Raw genomic sequence first — 19,721 nt, forward strand, 5'->3', positions numbered from 1 at the left:
CTCACCAAGTGTAGGGGCCAAGGCGGCCATGTTGGGGTCCAGGTGAAAGTTCCCCATCAGGAACTGGGCCTCAGCACCAGCTGGGTCTATCTTGAGGCCCGGTGGAAGGCTCATATTCTGGGCCAGGTAATATTGGTAGAGCTCAGCCTCAGAGGGTGAAGGCATGGTTCCCAAGCCAAGTCGGCCATGCTGCATCTGAGTCACATTCTGCTGGAGTAGCATCATGTTGTGCATGTGCTTCTCGCTGGTCATGTGGATACGCAGGTTCCGTGCCACATTGGTCTCATAGTCACACACCTCACACCGCCAAGTGGGTTTACTCTTGGGCTTGGTCGGGGAGGGAGCCCCACACGGTCCAGCCATATGGGTGGAGGACTGTGCAGGATGGTGGTGGGGAGGATGGTGGCTACTGGCCTGGGTCACTGAGGGGACAGCCACCACTCCTCCCGGGGTATGTCCAAACACCTGCTCCTGCGCAGAGGCAATAGAGCCTCCATTCTGCAGTGTCTGCATGTTGTTCAGGTGCTTGTCCGACTGCATGTGGATGCTTAGGTTGCCCTTTGTGGTGGTCGAGTAGTTACACACCTACAAAATACAGGAAATTTGAACATTTCTTGAACGGAAATGAAATGATACATACATACATAACTTTTGCATATCAGTTTACATCCTACATAATCCCGACACAAAAAAGTAATGCAAAATGAGCATCATTGCCACATTTCTTTGCTACATACCTCACACCGGAAGGGCTTGTATCCACAGGTATAACTTTCTCCACGTGCCAGGCGAGGGTGGGTCTGGCCACTGCTGCAGTAAATACAGGAGCCTCCAGATTCTGGGTGCTTCTCTTTCATATGGGCCTCCAACGTCTGCTGGTACTTGTAATGCCAGTTGCATTTGGGACACTTGAGTGTCTTGCATGAGTTGCGTGAATGCATCATGGTCATGTGACCACCCAGGGAGCGCGAGGAACCCAGAACAGTGTCACATTTAGGGCATTCTACTCCACTTCCTCCACTGCCACCAAGCCCATGGTTCTGTGAACACTCGCCCATCCCTGTTATGTCACAGGAGACCCCTGGGAGTGGGTGCGAGTGGCCATGAGATGAAGGGTGGAGGTGATGGTGATGGTGGTGCAGGTGGTGATGGTGCAGAAGGGCTCCATTTTCCTCCTCTCCCTCTGCTGGGCAATCATTTGGTTCTGGAGCTGTGGCACTATCTCGATTGGCACTTTCATCAGCAGCAGCATTGGAGGACAGAGGTGAGGAGGAAGTGCCAGCAGCGTCATCCTCGCTCCTTCTGACGGCAGCTGCCGCCATTGCCATGGGAACAGTGGGGCCCTGGCAGTTAAAGCTCAGAGGGAGCTCTGAGGTCCTCCCCCCACCGTCTGAAGCTGAACCCTCTTTCTTCACAGAGGAGGAAGAGGAAGCAGGGGCTTTGCTGTTGAGTGTGGAACTGACTGCAGAGGTGCAGGCAGAAGGCTGGAGAGCGCTACTAGGCATTAATAAAGGAGATTTGGAAATGCTTTGGTTTGAGACAGCTGGTTCCCCCGCTTCACCCCCGCCGCTGCTACTGTTACCATCACAGGCCACTGCAGTGCTTTCTGCCTCCACCTCATCTTCCTCCTCCCCTAATAACAGTTCCTCTTCTTCCGAGCCCCCAATCTGGCTCGATAGGTGCGCTTTGCTTTTATGTCCATCAGTGTCCCCATCCTCCTCCTTGCAATCCAACTCTTTCCCAGCAGGCTCCTCTGTTCTCCCTCCCTGTTTGGGCAGGGCATTGGAGTCTTTGGCAGAGCCTGGGGATGAGGTAAGAGTGGATGCTTTGGGAATGCTCAGTCCTCCAAGAGAGAGGACTGAGCTTAGCGGAGTTTGTTGCTGCTGCTGCTGCTGCTGTTGCTGGAGGCCAGAGTCAGAGTCTTTGTTCAGGAGGGTCTCGCTGCCCCCGCTGCTGTTTCCAGGCTCCAGATGGACACCACTAAATGTGCCATAGAAGCTCTGGCCAGAGTTAATGGGGAGCAGGGTAGGTGGCAGAGGAGTGCTCTTAGTTTTTGGTTCCAGGAAACTGATGAGGGGCTCTTTGTCTTTCCCAATGCCCTGGATGATGGCAGATGCATGCTTGTCCCCTAGCAGCTGCCGCTCGTCCTCAGACAGTGTCATGCGGTGATCATGGACAGCATGAGTGGCAAAGGAACGCGCATAGCCAAAGGACAGCTTGCAGAGAAAACACATGAGAATGGGCTTACCCTTGCCATACAGGGCTAGCCCATCAAATTTGGAGAAATCCACGTTGTTGGGAACATCTTTGGATACACAGGACTTCTTGGCAGACCCATCGCTGTTCAGGTAATCCTTGTTGCTTTTGTGCCGCACATCGAAGACACGGAAACTGTGCAGGACAGGGCTGAGGCCTGCCATGGTTGAGGTATTGGGGAAACCTTGGTCTGAATTGCCAAACCACTTCCCGAAGGAGGAGGCTATGTGGAACGTGTTGATGATCTGAGGGTAGACCGAGGATGAAGTCCCAGCAGGTTCCCCCGGTTTTCCCCCACTGGTGAGAGAGTTTGTGGGAAGCAGGCCGGGTACCATGCCCCCACCACTTTGGATCAACTGACTGAGGCTCTCTACAATGTAGGCTGAGCCATCTGGCTGGTAGACTATCTCTCCAGCCAGGTTCTCCACATCACTACTCTCCTCTTCCTCTTCCTCCTCTCCTTCCTCACTCCCACTCTCAGGTGCTCCCTGCTGTCGTGTGGGCTGATGTCGCAGAAGAGTGGGCATGCCCCCTCCTCCTGAAGCCATCGGCACCCCTGGAAAGGGTTGAAGACTTGGGAAACAGCTGTCAATCTCCATTTCATCTAAGTCCTCAGATTCTTCCTCTTCTCCACAGCTCACTCCCTCTTGCTCTTCTTCCTCAAGACCCTCTCTTCTAGGATGCAACTGGCCTGTGGCAGAGCTGTCACGGTGATCCTGGGGTGATGTCTGTTTTGGCTGCTGCTGCTGCGACTGTAGTTCTCTCACCCCGTCATGAGGTGCACTGGGGTTTTGGGGTTGAGAAGGGTAGGGAGCAGAGAGAGACAGGGGGTCCAGGGAAGGGGCCTGGTTGGTGCAAGGGACCTGTGAGCTAGAGTGATCGTTCCAGGGCTGTGGTGGTTGCTGCTGCTGGGAGGAGCCGAGCCCATCGTCTGTCCCAGAAACCACAGGAGACTCACAGCTGTCCATGCTGATGCCTACATGAGGCGTTCATCGCATCCAGGCCTGCAGAGACACAAATTGGAGAATAAGAGGTTACTGTTGTATTTACATATTCTTAAGCGCACACAACTCCATGCCAGTGTTGCAAACATAATTATCTATATGTTCCAAATTATTACTATGCCTATTAAGAATAGATCAGATACAGACAATACGAAAGAGACACTATGTATAGGAACCTTTAAAAAAAAAAAGTCACATGTGTGGTGCATTGAGTGAGAGACAAAAGTCTGAGATATAATTGGAAAAATGACACCGTGCTCATTACGCTAGATTAGGTACTTAAACACAATACCTGAGACAAGCACTAATAAGCCGTCCATGATTCATCTTCCTGCCATATCAGGAAGGTACCATCTTTTATCTTCACCTTCCAAACAACACCCCTAATCTTATATTCTGCAAATCCTACATCCGTTTTTAATTAACTTGCAGTCAGAAAAGAGGAGAAACAGGCTAACTTAATGGATCAAATAGATTCCTTGTGAGATAATTAGACACTGAGAAGCCACCCATCAGCACATTGTACATTTACATAACAGGAAGAAAAAGAGAAAACTGCATCTAAAAAAATCCTCAATTCTTAAGAGTATCACTATCATTATCACTCCATCCTCAAGTTGTGCACATATAAGAGGAATAGAGTACATGTGTATTATGATGTCTGCGAACTCTAACAAGAGCAATAAAAGGCAGTATTTTCTATGAGCCCAAAATACATAAGCTGGGTTGGGACTTCACTGCAGCTGTGTTTAGATCTTGCATCCAATAACCTCTACGCTCAGCCTGGTTTCAAACACTCCAGCCATCCTGCGCCTCTGAAATAATAAATGGGAGCTGAGCTTTCGGGAGCTGGCCATGCCCCGAGCATCTGAGAGGCCCAACACAGGCTGCAATTTGGAGCGCAGAAGAGATAAAATGATAGCGCAAGATACTGCTGAGCTAATAATTTTATTAAAGGGATGCAGCCAACATTGATTAAAGGGGGCAATCGGGCTGAAACCAATAACTCTGGGCTGCCCTTTAACCCACCAGTACTGAATATTACATGAGCAAAGTTTCCCGGCACCAAGCTCACTGCCATGTCCCGGTTGATTAGCACATTCACTGCTTGCACTTGATTTATTTACTTATTTACTTAGGGATGCAAATTTCAACTGTGATCAGAATGGAGTCTACCCCCACACCCTAACATATTAACCACTGAGGGAGAGGAGAGATTGATAATGTCTGTCTGCCTCTTCATGAATGTCTGATGAAGCTTGCCTTTCACACAACATACCTGAGACCTCTCAAGCCTGTGTGCACTCAAACTAGATAAAATGATGGACTCACATTTTAAAGATGTGCTTTTGTATTTGGACTTCAGAATGAGCAATAGCAGGCCAGAGGAGCATGCAGTGAGCAAAGTAAAGAAGCACTAAAATGATAAAGCAATGACTTCAAATTTAGAATATGACCACAAAGATTATATAAATGTTATTGTCATTAATATCTGGGAACAGACATCTTCTGTCAATATGTTATATCTGTTTTGTGTACACACTATAGAAACTAACCCCAATGACCCTTTCCTTGCTTTGCATATAAAATGAAAGATATTAGACTGGCTAGCTTATTAACAAGATTGCTTTATACAGCCAGACATGATTTAGAGATGGCTGCCATATTGAGTGAGGGGATACTAGCCATACTGGTCTGTATTTATTATCTGCTCCATTAATAAGAGGCTATGAGCTCAACAGCCATTTCACACAAATGGACTAAGGGCAGCAAGAGTAATGCAAGAAAAAAAAAATGCCACATGTCAAACAGACAGTGATTCTTCAAACTAAAAGCACGTGGACAAACTGCATAAAATGAAATGAAGGGAGGAAAAAAAGCAGGAATTCTCTAAAAGGACTGCCTCATAGGAAAAAAGTCTCCATGTGTCCTGTCTGAGCACGGAGCGTTTCACACCTTGTTCCTGTAATCTACCCCATCAGCCCCTCCTCCGGATTCCACTGCCTGTCTCGACCAGGCCTGGGAACAGAGGGCCCACATGCACAACTAGTACTTAAGGTTGTTGGTTAAAATGACCTCTAAAGTTCTCTACTTTCATCTTTGCATAGTCCCGAGCCTGAACAGAGTGGCTACAGTGTACTGTAGTGAGAATATGTACCCATCCATTCCCATTACTGCTGGAAGATACCTGGAGCAATTAGCAGTAGACAGGATAACACGATGACTCTTGATCACTGCTGGAGCTCTGAGCTAGCTTGGTGTGTCCACTGCTTACAGAAAACAGGATTGTCCTTTAAAATCAAGATGGTGTAATTCAATAACCTGCAGTGGTTACTGATGAGCAATAGGATTGTCTGGAGTCGGCAAGTCGCAGATGGGCCAACTGATATAACGCTGTTTGTCTCTCGGAGGTCTGCCTGGCTCAGTGACACCTGTTTAAAGCAGGAAAAGCTTTAATCTCTGGGAGGCACTAAACAAGTCCAGGAGACAGACAAAGAGACGCGGTCGAAGAAGAGGGGAAGTGGAGGAGGCCGGTGTCTCTGTGTGCTGACTGTGTTAATAACCACAAATCAAAATGATGGAGCATCCCACAAAAGGTGACTACTGCTGAGTGGTATCATGTAAGGTTAAGTACTGTAATATGTAGAAAAGTTGTCATTTTCTTTTGCATACAGGCACTAAAACAAGTAATCCAGCCATGGCCCCTGCCCCTCGTGTTGTATTGTAATTCTGAATGTGGGCCCACTGAGTTGACAATAAGCAGACTGTATGCAGCCAAAACAAGCCTTAGCTGACAATAAGAGATAATCAGAGGGAAGAAAAGTCTGGATTCCTGAGCTGATCTGAGGGAGAGCATGCCGATGCACAGATCCTGACTCTAGAACTCACACTCCTGCTGCCACCTGCCTTCAAAGGCTTTATGGCGCTGCTCTCTCTTTCTCCCTCCTCGGACAAAAAAGTAAAGTCATATTCCACCTCCTCCTACAACCCGAACAAAGCAGATAAGGATTAACCTTGTGAAAAGGCCTCAGTCCTAATAAACACTGTCAGAGAGTGGGTCTGGATGTCATTTGGTAGGGATGGAAAATGAGATAAGTTTTAAGTTATGGGTCCTTTCATTAGGTGGGATTTACCAGCCAACTGATGGAGGAATTAAAGGCTAAGGAAGCATCTGATTATAAGCATGCCTGATCACCTGCCTGAAGGCCTGGCCTTGCCTCCAGAGGACCCTGTTCTCCAGGGTTTCCTGAGGGAATTAGCTCTGACTCAGTCCTTACTGTGAACACTGAAGGATTATGAGTGTGATGCAGCCCTGACCATCACTCCTATTCGTATACAGGTCAGCAGTGACGATCACCTCCTTAAAATGGTTTCTTAATACGCCTAGAGGACCCCTTACAATACACCAAATCTGATTTTCAATTGTCCCTCAGTGATGTTGCCTGTCTGTGTCTGGTCTCTGAGCCATCACAGAGCCTGGCCAGCCACCGCAGGGTAAGGGGCGCTTATTGGAAAATCAATGGCGTGAACGCTAAGCAAGTTACAGGAAGATGTGGGAAGGAAGGGTTCTTATTGATAAAGCAGGGGAAGGCCTTTGATGTTGCACTAGGGACATGCTCATTGATGGGGGAACCATTGTAGTCCTCAGGCAGAGTGAGGCATGGGTTTATCTCCTAGGTTTGTTCCAATTAATCACCAATAAAGGCGTGCATGCATTGCACTCTTAAACTAAGTCCATTTTAATGCCTGACATGGCTCAGTAAATTCTGGTTTTAACAGTGTGTTCTTATAGTGAGGGAATCTACATTTCTAACCCTGCACTGCAAGTGTCGCTCTCTGCCTTTCTCCACTGTCTATTCTTCCTAATACAACTAGCTGATACTTAACCAAGGAGTAACTATGCTAGAGGTGAGTGTGCAAGTGCTAAAGGTCCTAAACTGGCAGATTCACAAAATGATTTAACGCGCAGAATCACAAATTAATAAATGCATGGAAATATCAATATATATCCTAACTGTCATTTAAAAAACCCTCTAGTCTGAAAAGGAAAAATGCATATCATCTGTCCAAGATTGCTATTACAGTTATGTCATGGAGCTGTGAGCCAAAAAAAGTTTGTCAATAACTGCTATAGACAATACCCCATTATAATTCTATCAAGTACATGGAGTTCTTGTTCTCTTTGATCCCCGACACTGTAAATCAGACAATTAACCACGTACCACGTTCTTGTTTATTGTGTGCTGCAAATATGCTGTCTACTATTCTGCTAATGCAGACATAAGGGTGCTCCAGTGTTGCTCCAACTGCAGGAGGCAAAAAGTCACCTCAGGTCGATGGCACTCAGCCTGTAAACAGGGCTTCCCGTAAAATCAATGATCTTCAGTAGGAGCTATCAGTCTGTGGAACAGAAATAGCCGTGGCTGTGTTGAGTCTGAGGCAGTGAAGAACAGTACTGTGTGTTTACATCAGTGTGTGTGAGTACAGGGGGCCAGTCACTGGCATGTCTGGAAGTATTTCTCACAGATAGCACAACTGAGGCGTTCTGCTTCTGTCGTGTTACAGCCAGTGGACACCTAGAGGCATTAGTTACTATAGACGCAAGACTACAGCTCATGTTGTTTTGTATTTGCACGTTATGCATCAAACTAGTGGTGTACCACATTTATCACCTACAGCTAAAATAATCCTTGCTGATTACTAAATGTGCAACTCAAATACCCAGGAGGCAAGATGCTGATTGCTTTAGTTACACAGCACTCAGTTTTAGTAACCATTTTGTACTAGTAACACTGGCCAGAAAAGGCTAAATTGATTTGTTTACAGTATCAATTGCCTCCCTAGACTTGTAACAGAACCTTGAAAATGACTTTACCCTTTACGCAATGCCATCAAATTCTGCTAATCCAGTCCACGTTGCAGAACAGAAGAAAACTGATTTCAGACAAAGCAGCAGCGATATTACAGTGCAGAGCTGCATGTTACTCATACACAGGCCAGTGTGATTAAATGATCTGATTGGAGCTCAGCTAACTCCCAAAAACCTCCAGAGGGGATTTACACATGGCAATAGGGCATTTCCTCAGTTTTGGAGGGTGTGATAGAAACAGCGTGCTGGTGTAATTAGAAGTAGTTAATTAGCAGTGGGTTAATTACTGGGTTCTGCAGAGTGTTGGTGAAAGACCTGATGGGATGGCAAAGCAAAGGGAAGCAGTGAACACACAGCAGGAAGCTCCCAGTCTCCCGCCAATTAGCAGCCAGCATGGGGGGGCTTCTGTGGTACACTCGGAGTACAAATGTGAGAAGGCTCATATCATTTCACTCAAACCTCAGTACAGGGGAAGAGATAAAGGGAGAGCAGACAAAATACATTTAAATTTGCATGCTGTTGGAGACTGTTTTTACAGCTTTCTGTAAAGACAAAAGAAAAAACTTGCCATGAAGTGAAATTTTAAAGAGTGACACTGAAAAGGAAATTACACCAGGGTTTCTGAAGAACGTCAGATTAAGAAAAAAAACAAAACAGATGAGCGACAATTTGAATTACGACAGAAGCAACTTCTCATTACAGCAGCCACAAGCTATCTTCATTTACAAATCATACTGAAAGACTGCACTGTATTATTTTCCTGTTACGTCCCGTGTGGTTTGTTTAGAAAGCTTTGTAATTTATAAGAGCATTAATTATCCTTGGAATTAAGGTACTGATGTATAATCAGAGGAGGGCTAACGGGCACAAGCTAACGTTCGCCCCCAGGCAACCCAGTGCACAGAGCACACATGGTATACACTGTACACAGTGGGGTGTCTGTAAAATTGAGAGAGAGAGAGAGAGAGAGAGAGAGAGAGAGAGAGAGAGAGAGAGAGAGAGAGAGAGTTCAACTTCAAGCTGTGTCTTTCAAATACTTATCAGATTAGTTAGATACACATCCCACATATCTACTCAATTTTAGACCATATCCAAGACATGGATATTGAATGATTTGCAACAGTCTGACAAGGAACCTCACATCCTTTAGCATGCAGTGCTGACTTTCCCATAGCGTGGAATGCAGAGAGGCTGAGAGAACACAGATACTTTGTACCCTGGTCTGTCTGGCACTAATCAATCAGAAAACAACACACTGATCATGATCCTTGGGAAGATTTCTAAATGTAGATCATTCGGAAAACCCATAAAGATATCTGTAGATATACAGCATGCATAACTGAGTGTCTGCAGTGTTTAGCAGGAAAGAGAGGGAAGTTAGAGAGATACAGAAAATGGGCTTGAGACACAGAGCTAGAGAGAAACACAGAGAGAGAGAGAGAGAGAGAGAGAGAGAGAGCTAAAGACACATGTCCAATGAAAGGTCAGGGATAAGGGGGAAATGTGCTGATCAAAGTCTTTGAGCCCCAGGACCTTCATTTCTACTAATTATCAAATCTGCCCCTATTTATATCTGCGGGAAGCAGACGTTCTCTCAAGAGAGGATGGAAGTGAAATCTGCTAACAACAGAGCTTTCAGAGCTTCTGTTTGCACTCACTCCATTTCATTTGTTCTGTAGTAACAGGATGAGGGTGGCAGAGGGGGGTTAAGCGAACAGATGATCACAATTTACTTGAGAATGCTGTTGCCATGAAGGTTTAAGTGCAGAATGCCAAATATGTTCAGACGACTGCAAAGTTGACCAAATGTGAAATATGCAATCACTCTATTTTTTTGGAGGAGCGAAACTCATTCATGTCATGCTAGAAGGCAAGATCGCATGGTGCCATACACACACATATGTACTGTACACATGCACACATACACACCTTCCCTGCAGCGCTGCAGTTAAGGCAAGTCAACCACAAACACAGCTGTTAAAATGATCAATATCATTGAAATATTAAACCTTAAGAAGCCGCATTATTGATTGGGAGCCCATGATAAAATGGTTTATTATCACCATTGTGGGGCTTTATGTAAATGTTTTGGAGAGACCATCAGCTGTCCATAGCTAAATTTGAGCCCCCTGCCAACCACATACACAAACACACACATACACACACATGCACATACCCCACAACCCAAACACCAGTCAGCTCTGCTCTCTTACCCTGCCATCCAAAACCTGAGGAGTTGCAGGGTTTGGGGCAAACAGGGAGATGTCATTACCACTACTTCTACTTCCATTAAGGATAGCTGACACTGATCAGCAAGCCAAGTCCCTGTTGACAGAGAGATGGGAGAAGGGGGATCTGGCCCCCTAGAACAACATAGTAGCTCTGGGATGTGGTCTAAGGGATCTCCAGCAGGCATGACAGCAAACAGGAGCATACTGTGGAGCAGGATTCAGGCTTCATGCAGGGATCATGGCCTGACAGACAGATAGGGGACATGGATAACATGTCTATAATCCTAGGCCTTTCTGTGTAATCTGGAAAACAAATACCTTAGTAATGACCCAGTCCTGCACCTGGTAAAACACAGGGTTCACTGGCACCTGGAATTAGACAAGTATCCACTGCTGAGCATTCTTAAAGGGACACACTCCTTTAGCAAAACACTGAAGGGACTTTTACAAGACAACAACATATGAATCAATGAAAAAAAAACTCTGCAGAACAAACAGAAAACAGCAAATCCATAATGTGGTTAAGCGGTTAAGCTGGGACACCCTTTGAGGTGCATGCAGTGGCGGAGGGGGTGGGTGAAGTCACACAGAGGCTCAGCAGTGCGACAGCGTGGCAGTGCCACAAGCCTGAGGGTTAGGCCCAGTGTTCAGTTAAGTGTCTAAACCTGAGTAGGGTGATAAGATCCCTTTTAGAAGGCATGCGAAGGCCAAATGACCAGGAAACCTGAGTAATGTGGGTGAAAGCTGTCTCGGGTGAGAGCAGGGATGTGGAAAGTCATGCAGTGTTATGTGTGGAAAATAGAAACTTACTATCTCTGTTACGCACTTCACACTGAGGATGGGTGCAGTCCCATACACATATGCTTACCCCACTGTGTGTGAGCACATATGCACGCAGACACACACACGGCATGCACACATGCACGGAGAGCAGGGATTAGAGGGTGTCCCAGTGAAACCATTCTGTGGAAATTATTTCTTCACAGAAAAAAAAGGCATGAAAGCCAATGGCGACCTGGCCTCTAATTCTAGAGTAGGATATCCTGGATAAATAATTAGAGGGTTCCTTTGAAGACCCTGCACAGCCGAATCATTCACTCCCCACTTCACATTTGCTAAAGTCATTAATGACAAAGATTTAGAAAGGCAAAGCGAAAATCTTTCTGGTACACAAATACTTTTTTTTTTATGAGGTCTGGCCCAAATTCCTCTCTGCTTAGCTGAAGCCCTTATCCTGGGAAAGAACTGCACCCGTTTTAAACAATAAACCTCAGGGGAAAAGTGTTTTCTATTGCCCCTTCCCCCGCTGAATTATGAGAGTTAATAAAGTTAAAAGAATAATGTGCCCTGCCTTTTAAAAGAGGAAGTGAACAAGAAATGTTGAGACACTGGCTGTCAAAAGGAAACACAGGAACAACAAAGCAAAGAGAGACAATAGTCTCAAACTCTCCAACCAAAAGATTGTTTCATACCTGAGAATGACAAAGTAGAGTGATAGCAAGCCTGCTATGTGTATTAAATGGACATGATTGACTTATATAAGGCTATTTTTGTGCCTTAGTGGCACATGGTACATCTCCTGTAAGTGTTCACACGTAGTCACAGCATGTGCCACTTCCACAATGAGCTGTGTGGCTGACCAGTATCATGCATTGGAAATAACCGTGAGGGAATCTGACAGGTGGAATTACACTTATCACATTCACATTACTCTCATTCCCAAAGGAAAATAGAATCACAGACAAGTATTTAAATTCCACTGTGCACTGCTGGAACATCTTAGCGAATTTCATTGAGACAAAAAAAGAAACGTTTATGTGCCTTCCCGAGGACAAGCCCACTAAGCGCTAGTTTACATGCCAATGGGATGCCTAATCTTTACACTGGCAGTTTATAAACAGAACACTCATAAATCAGATCTTGATGCAATCGTCATCTTAAAAGGAGAGCAGAGCTTGCCCTACAGTTTACAAGGACAGATTCCAAGGCAAACCTTGGAAGGTGATGTGCATTCCTTCTGAGTAGAGCAGTGATGAGGAACTGTCAACAGAGGAAAAGGGAAGGAAAACAAAAAGAAAACAACTTGTTAAGTGTATAACAAGGTGGCCTGGAGGGCAAAGCTGAAAGACACCTCAGCACTTGACTGTGAAGTGTGCAAGGAACATCAAACAGTATCTCTGTAGCTATGCTGAGCACTGACAGAGCCGACCACGGTGTTCAGAGACCCTCGTGTGAGGAAAAATACAACAGTTTGGCAGTAAATAAAGAGCTAAAATGTGACTAAAAGACAACAGCTCCTCCTGCAGTAGTCATCATAAGTGTTCATATGCACTGAATCTGAGTTCTGTTTTAAGCCACAGACCTCCAGGGAGACCTGTCTAACATGAGGAAAAGCTGCTGCCATCAAACTACAAAATAGAAACAGAATAAGCCCATTCTAAAATGCAATTGCAAGCAATAAATCGGGTCCTATTAGATAACGTCTACCCCTGTGTTGTATAACTAAGAAGGTGTGTGTGCACCCCTTGCTTGGTTGGTGAGCATGGCTCTCTGTGAGAAGCCTCACAGAAGGACAGAGAGGGGCAGAGTTTACTGCACAGCAGCTGAAAGAAAATCAACAAATATATGACCATTAAAGCTGTTGGCAGCTCAGTGCCTGCACCAAAACTTGGCACGGCGGTGTCTACACGTGTCCGGGCACTTTGATCTGGGGGGGCAGATGCCCATGAGCTTGAAATGCATTTGTGAGTGTGTGTGTGTGGGGGGGGGGGGGATAGACAGTGGAAATGAAACAGACACATGAGAGACGAGGAGAAGCAAAAACTGGTGTGATATTTTGAGAAACGCGGAGCGTGCTAATAAGTTCCCCTTCTTCCTCTCCTCTCCTGGCTTGGTCTGAGTGTTGTGACAGCTACATTGCTGTGGAGCTATATTTGAGAAAGACCAGCCTCCTGCCCCTCATCTCCACACACACACTGCAGCCCTTGTTCATCTGCCTTAATGAAATGGCCACATGCCTCCTCTCATCCCAGAGCTGCCTGCACACTGTAGCACCTGGTAGATATAAATCAGCCCTACTGAGCTGTATTTGGGAAGTGAGGCATTAAGCATGACATGGGCTGTCAAAGTTCAGATCGCACCGACCGCAACATCTAGTTGAACCACTGCAGAACAGACCCAAGACCAAGGAGCAGGCCTACCAACGGCCTCTTATCTTCTGTCTCCCAGCTCCGCATGACATGGCTGCCACATCTGGGCCCCAGCTGGGCAGCCTGCTGAGCACAGCGTAGCACAACTGAGGCTAGGTAGGGGAACACTGGTGCACCCACGCTACATTATTTCATGGCAAGACTCCATTTTACAGGGATCAACAGCCTCAAAACAGTCACGTTTAAATGGGTGTTATTTGCTGCCATTTATCTTTGGGCTTTCTTATCTGTGAGCTGTGGGGGCTTGTGGGTATTATTACAGTTTTTAAGTGGCGTAGGTTCTATTTCTGAGCAAGGAGATAAAAGTAGCCTAGTGCATGTGTGTTGTGTGAGCATACTGCATGTATGTGTGTGTTATGTGTGAGTGGAATTTCAGTCACGTGAGCCCGGGGTCTGAAGGTCAAACTCTGCAAGAGAGCCCACACATTCCTCAGAGGACGGGCACACATCTTTAGTGCATGAACATGTGTAAGCATGTGCATTGACTTGGATGCACGCATGTTTAAGCATATTAAACTAGCCAAAGCTTCAGTTTTCCACCAGTCTACTCCAGAGCTTTATACTTGAATATTAAATATACCCTCACTCTGAGCTTTTCATGTATGGGATGAGTCCTCTGACAGATACACAAGACACAAAAGCAGGAAGACAGAGCGCTCAGAGAAAAGCGCAATGAAAAACAGCGAAAAAATGGACAACGAGAGCTAAAGGGTGAGGATAAAGAATTATCACCTGCAAGGGATTTGATCATGGGCTTTCACAGATGGGGATGGTATGATTTCTTGCTCTTCTTAGCTACGGAGGTTACAGTGGAGAGTTAAGGTGGCGTGGAGGGTTCAGTATGACAGATAAAAGTACAGTGACGAGAATGAAGGAAAAGGAGATGAAGGGACAGTGCAAGAAGCCAAGGTTTAACTCAGGCCCACATTGCTGGGTAATTAGCTTCAGTGGACTGCAGCTTTACTTTTATGACACATAACATTCATTGATTCAGTCTGTCGGTGGGAGTATGTGTCAAGGGCATAAAAAAAGCTATGTGTACTATACAGAATACAGAAAAAAAATCATCAATTCATGGATTTAAGGTTATCGTTGGCAGAGATGAGTTAAGTAATGGAAGACCTGATGCTACATGTGGGAAAGAGGATGAGACCCTGCAACTGACATCTGCTGGGTGGTTGTGTTAAATGAAGACTTTGTTTGGATTTGGATAACACTGTCTACATCGTTTACATTTCCTCTGTGCATCCATGCACATGTGTGCATATGCGCGCGCACACACAGACACACACACAGATACACACACACACACACACACACACACACACACACAATTACATCATAATGTAGGACTTCAAAGGCAGATGGCAGGTGTGACCATAGGAAGAATATTAAGCAAGGAAAACAAAACATGTCCACGTACAAATATTGCTAAAAAGCACATGCATAACAGCCACATAATATTACTGTACTGACAAAAAATAAAAACCATGAGATGAATTTTTTCCACAGGGAAATAAACTTCACTCAGTGGCAAAAGATTCAGCAGCGCCTAGTGGTCCTTGAGAACTGCACATTTAATTCACGTTTAATTAATGATGTCATTGTTTTGACATTGAAAGAGCATGCCAGCAAACAAGATAAACAAGGATCTAGCTCACGGTAGAGCGCTATCAGAATACTAAAGGAAACAGAAAGCTGGGAGATCACAGCCAAAGCACTTTGAATCGTAACCCTTGGCCCATAGGCAGCTCCATTCAACCCCCCATACAATGAGGGAACATTTTACACACAGCACCAAGCTGCTAACTCTGCACCATGCTGCATGTGCGGTCATATGTACGCATGTGAGACTAAACAGCAGTCAGATACATTGCCATACTGTGAATGAATTCTCGATATGGAGCTGCAAGTTTCCACTCAGGCTGCTACGCCAGTGTACTGGGTATAGCTAAAAGTCTTACGCATGCCAACTGAGACTGGGAATGAAGCCATAAGGCTGGGAGGATAGACATATACACTGAAAAACACACACACACACACTACACTACATAACACAGAGAGAAACAAAGCACAACAAAACATAAGAAAACGATAAAAAAAAACCCCACTCATTCATATGTGCATGCACAAACTTGCTTATCCACATTCGTGCTCACCTCACACACACACACGCACATGCGCGCACACACACACAAACACACAGAGGAAAAAAAAAATGTTAGCAAGGAGGTGAGAATTAGAGCAGGGCCAACTGGAACTGGCTCACCCTGAAAGTTCAAGTTGAGTGTTACTACAAATTACAAGTTGACAGTTTAAATGATCCCCAGTATGTATTTCTTAAAATGTATGTGCATGTTGGAGTTTGCTGAGGCAACGGCCTCCAGACAGCTACTCTGGATGAGGTATGTACAGGTCAACCATTATCTCTCAGTTAAACAAAACAAAACAAAACAAACAACAGCATATAATCTCCCTCGAGAAACACTGACCAGCAAATGCCCGAGACCAGCACCCTCCCTCATGTTGTCAGTGATAGGACCCTCTGCCCCATCTGTAACAGATGCCCTCAAATTTGAGCTGCGAGGAGGGAGAGTGATAGGGGCAGTGTAAAACGAGAGGGTGACTAATTGGTTCATAACCTGTAATTGGGGAGATGTAATTGGAGTGGACTCGCAGATACCAGGTGCACCTTCAGGAGGTGGGGCAACGGTTTGCCCTTTGACTGGCAATAAGGGAGTGTGTGTGTGTGTGTGTGTGTTTGTTTGTGTTTGGGCTAGGCATGATTAGATGTGGAGGTTTGGGGGGACGGGGGTTGACGGGACAGTTGTCTAGCAAGGGCCCCCAAAAAATATAGTTAGGGTGTGGCGTGTGCCTATAAGGGCCTCAAAATCATATGAAAGCCCATGCACTGAAACGTGTCCCAACACAGCACTGCCTCACCCAATGCCAACAGGCACCTATATGTAAATACACACACACACACACACACACACACACACACACACACACACACACACACACACACACACACACACACACACACACACACACACACACACACACACACACACACACACACTCAAACAATATATGCTCACACAGTATACAGCAGCTTCATGTCCACTGGCAATTTTTGCAATCTGCTTTTGGGAATAAAAAAATCTGCAGCTCAACATTTTCTCATGGTTCACATGGTGGGTCAATTTGATCAATGTGCTCATGGACCACCAAGCCAATACTACACCTCTCCCAATCAATGTAATGGGGGCTGAGTGTTAATTGGGACAGAGTAAGAGGAGGGTGGGTGATGGAGTGCGATGCCTTTTTTGCAGAAGCATCAGAAATGCTGTACAGGGTCTTAATGAAAGCTGCTTAATGTTGACAGCATGCTTGTTTAATCGCTTGGTTAAGAAATGTTTTTGTACAACAAAAAGACAGGGATGGTGTGTGAGGTGCAAGCACAGAGAGGAGAGTATTTGCAGGAACATCTGTTTGTCCTGCCTTTGAACATATGATTATCAGTAATTAGCCGCAACGCCTGCAGTTGTATGGGTGCGGTCATGCATTCCCCTCTTTGGGCAGGTATGTAGGGAGCACCCATAAAACACACATCCTACCTCTTGTCTCCTGCTGCCAGCCCCCTACCTTCCTCATGAGTCACACGCAAGTCTGTGAGTAGGCCTCTCTAACATGTACCAACTTAGAAACTCACACAATCAAAGAATCACTGCACTTTCATCAGGCTGCAATTTAAGCTGCATTATTTGAATAGGTGAGAATGACACGAGACAGCATTGAGTGTGGACTGGGGATGGGAATGAAATCCGTGAAGGCTGACTATGGCAAGTGTTGACTGTTCACTTATATGAGTGTTTATTCTGCAAAAAGTAATGCAAGTAATGCAACAAGAGGGTTTCCTAGACACTGTGCTCAGTTGTGAGGAGATACTTGCTCTTTAGAAAAGTGGCCTTCACATCCTGCTTTGAACAGGACTACAGTATCCACTTCAAACAGAAAGCAAATCAACTCCTCTCCACTCAACAGCCATGCCTCCCATTTACTGGGGGGAAACAAGTGCTAAAAATGGTGATGAAAAATAAATCTGCATTGTAAAGTGGGAAGATGTTTTTCCTGCTCATGTGTAGAGTAGCTCAAATGTGATGTATCATACATTGTTAAAAACATTTAAGCATCCTCACATGCGTCTTTCGATGGAAACCTTGGGAAACTTCCACTGAGGAAATGAACAAATTAAACAAAGACAATGAATGAAGAGAGGCAGTGTGAGGGGTAAAAGGAGAGGCATCTACAGAATCCACTGTTTACCCAGCATGTTCAGTGCATGGTTGTTTTTTTTGTGTGATGAAAAGCTGCAGCTGACAACTGAAAACCAATGTAGAGCACAGGAAAAACCTGCCTGACAGATATTCTGCCTGTCAGCTAAGTGGAAGTAGAAGTGATGGTAGAGGAAACAGCCTCTACCAGAGTAAAGGCTGTTTCCCTTGTGTTGCCTGTTGTCTCGCCCTGTTTATACAGGGCACAAGGTTAGTCCACGTGGCATCCAGCCCAGAATCCTGCTGCACCACACACAGCACCGTGAGGTTCCACTTGCTTTGTGAAAGTCCTACATGCAGACAATAAAAACATAATGCAGCTTTTGAAGTTTTTGGAAATTCTTAGTTATAATTGAAAAAAAAACAAACAAACAACTTAGCAGTGCAAGGTTGTATAAAATCTATCAATTCCCTTCACCATGAGCCATCTATCTGAACCATTAGCTAGAAGTGGGGACATCTGATAGAGATGTATTGATTTCCCACCATTCTGAAGTAATTTGGTGAAGATTAATTAACATTTTCTCTGGATCTGCCCATCTTGCTGACACAATGAACACCGATGGGTCAGAGGAGGGTCTACAGTCTGGCCAAAAACAAGGTGGCCCCCAAAAGACCCTGGCCTACCCCCCGCCTCTAAATTACCTAGGTTGACACCAGGGAGGGAAAGGCATAGGCCCACTTTAGCTATGTACTCAGGCCAGTGGTTGAGCAGGTCAAGACCTCCTCATTAGGGAGCAGGTCAAAGCCACATAACTCTTTAGCTAAGGTGAGGGTCACTGCGATGCTCTGTCCGCCCAGGGTCAACCAGATGTCTCTGGCCACTGAGGTTCATGGCAATACAATAAAGTAATCAATCTGGCCGCTGGACCCTGGTCAATAATATACTCCCAGGCTGCATAGGGTCACCACCTGTTCCCTGGCCTCTCCTTGGACTGTCCTGGCCTCCTGAAATGCTAAGGTCTTAGATTTCACTGTCATGAAGGGAAACTGGAAGTCCATGGGGGACCGTAATCAAACCCTGGGTCTAGTCAGGCATCGTGGCAGTAAACCATGGCAGACATTATGTACAGGTTGTAATTAGACAGCAGTGGGAAGAACTGGACTTGTACTACTATGAGGTGGCTGAGTACAGTTAACTTTACTGCAGTTCATATCCAGTTTGTAACAAAATTTGACTTTTTCCTCTGTACAAGACCCCTCAATTTACACTGACTAATACATAATGTTTTTGTTGCAAGTGTTAAGACTTTTCAAAGTGGATAAAATATGTATTGTCAGAGAAGTCTAAACAAAGTCATAGCTGGGCCATGAAATTGACACTACTCACCAATATGAGCTGTACTCTCTTTGAGGAAGTGCAGACGTGCATATTTCTATTGTACTTCTATTGTTCAGACAAAATCTCCTCATGTGCTGAACAGAGTCCAGGCAGGATACATTATTCTTGATACGGCTAGTTCCTCTTTCTTCCTAATTTCTTTCAGGTTTTTGTGACACACGTTGCCAGGACTGTTTCTTTCCCCTCCCTTTTCTGTTCTTTCCTCCTTGCCCTCTCACGCTCACCATGAATGGAGGCAGACAGCATCCTTGGCGGCTGCCAGGATGAGGCAGCAGTTAATTCTTGGCTGCCCTCCCTCTCTGCTTAAAGGCAGGTATAGAGTTTCTAACAGCTCCAGCTGGCTGGATACAATGGAGATCTCAGTGCAGGGGCAGAGTTCCAAGCAGGTGAACTAACCTCTACTGCTTTCCCTTATAGCCTTTATCAGCAGTGCCACTAGCACCCCAACAGCTCAGACTCCACCAGAGTTTAC

The 19,721-nt window shown here is 45.5% G+C and overlaps 1 protein-coding gene across 3 annotated transcripts in view; it reads right to left on the reverse strand.

The window, feature by feature from the left end:
- Window positions 1–19,721, reverse strand: part of zfhx3b (zinc finger homeobox 3b) — a 214,270-nt gene that overhangs the window by 91,242 nt on the left and 103,307 nt on the right. For all 3 annotated transcript variants that reach the window (XM_070960027.1, XM_070960036.1, XM_070960019.1), the window contains 2 exons: window positions 738–3,260; window positions 6–585 (listed from right to left, as the gene is read on the reverse strand). In XM_070960027.1, the coding sequence (XP_070816128.1) occupies window positions 6–585; window positions 738–3,224 (3,067 nt within the window). In that variant the 5' untranslated portion in view covers window positions 3,225–3,260. The remainder of the gene's footprint in view (window positions 1–5; window positions 586–737; window positions 3,261–19,721) is intronic.

The sequence above is a fragment of the Chaetodon trifascialis genome, chromosome 1, assembly GCF_039877785.1.
Source record: "Chaetodon trifascialis isolate fChaTrf1 chromosome 1, fChaTrf1.hap1, whole genome shotgun sequence".
Lineage (NCBI taxonomy): Eukaryota > Metazoa > Chordata > Actinopteri > Chaetodontiformes > Chaetodontidae > Chaetodon > Chaetodon trifascialis.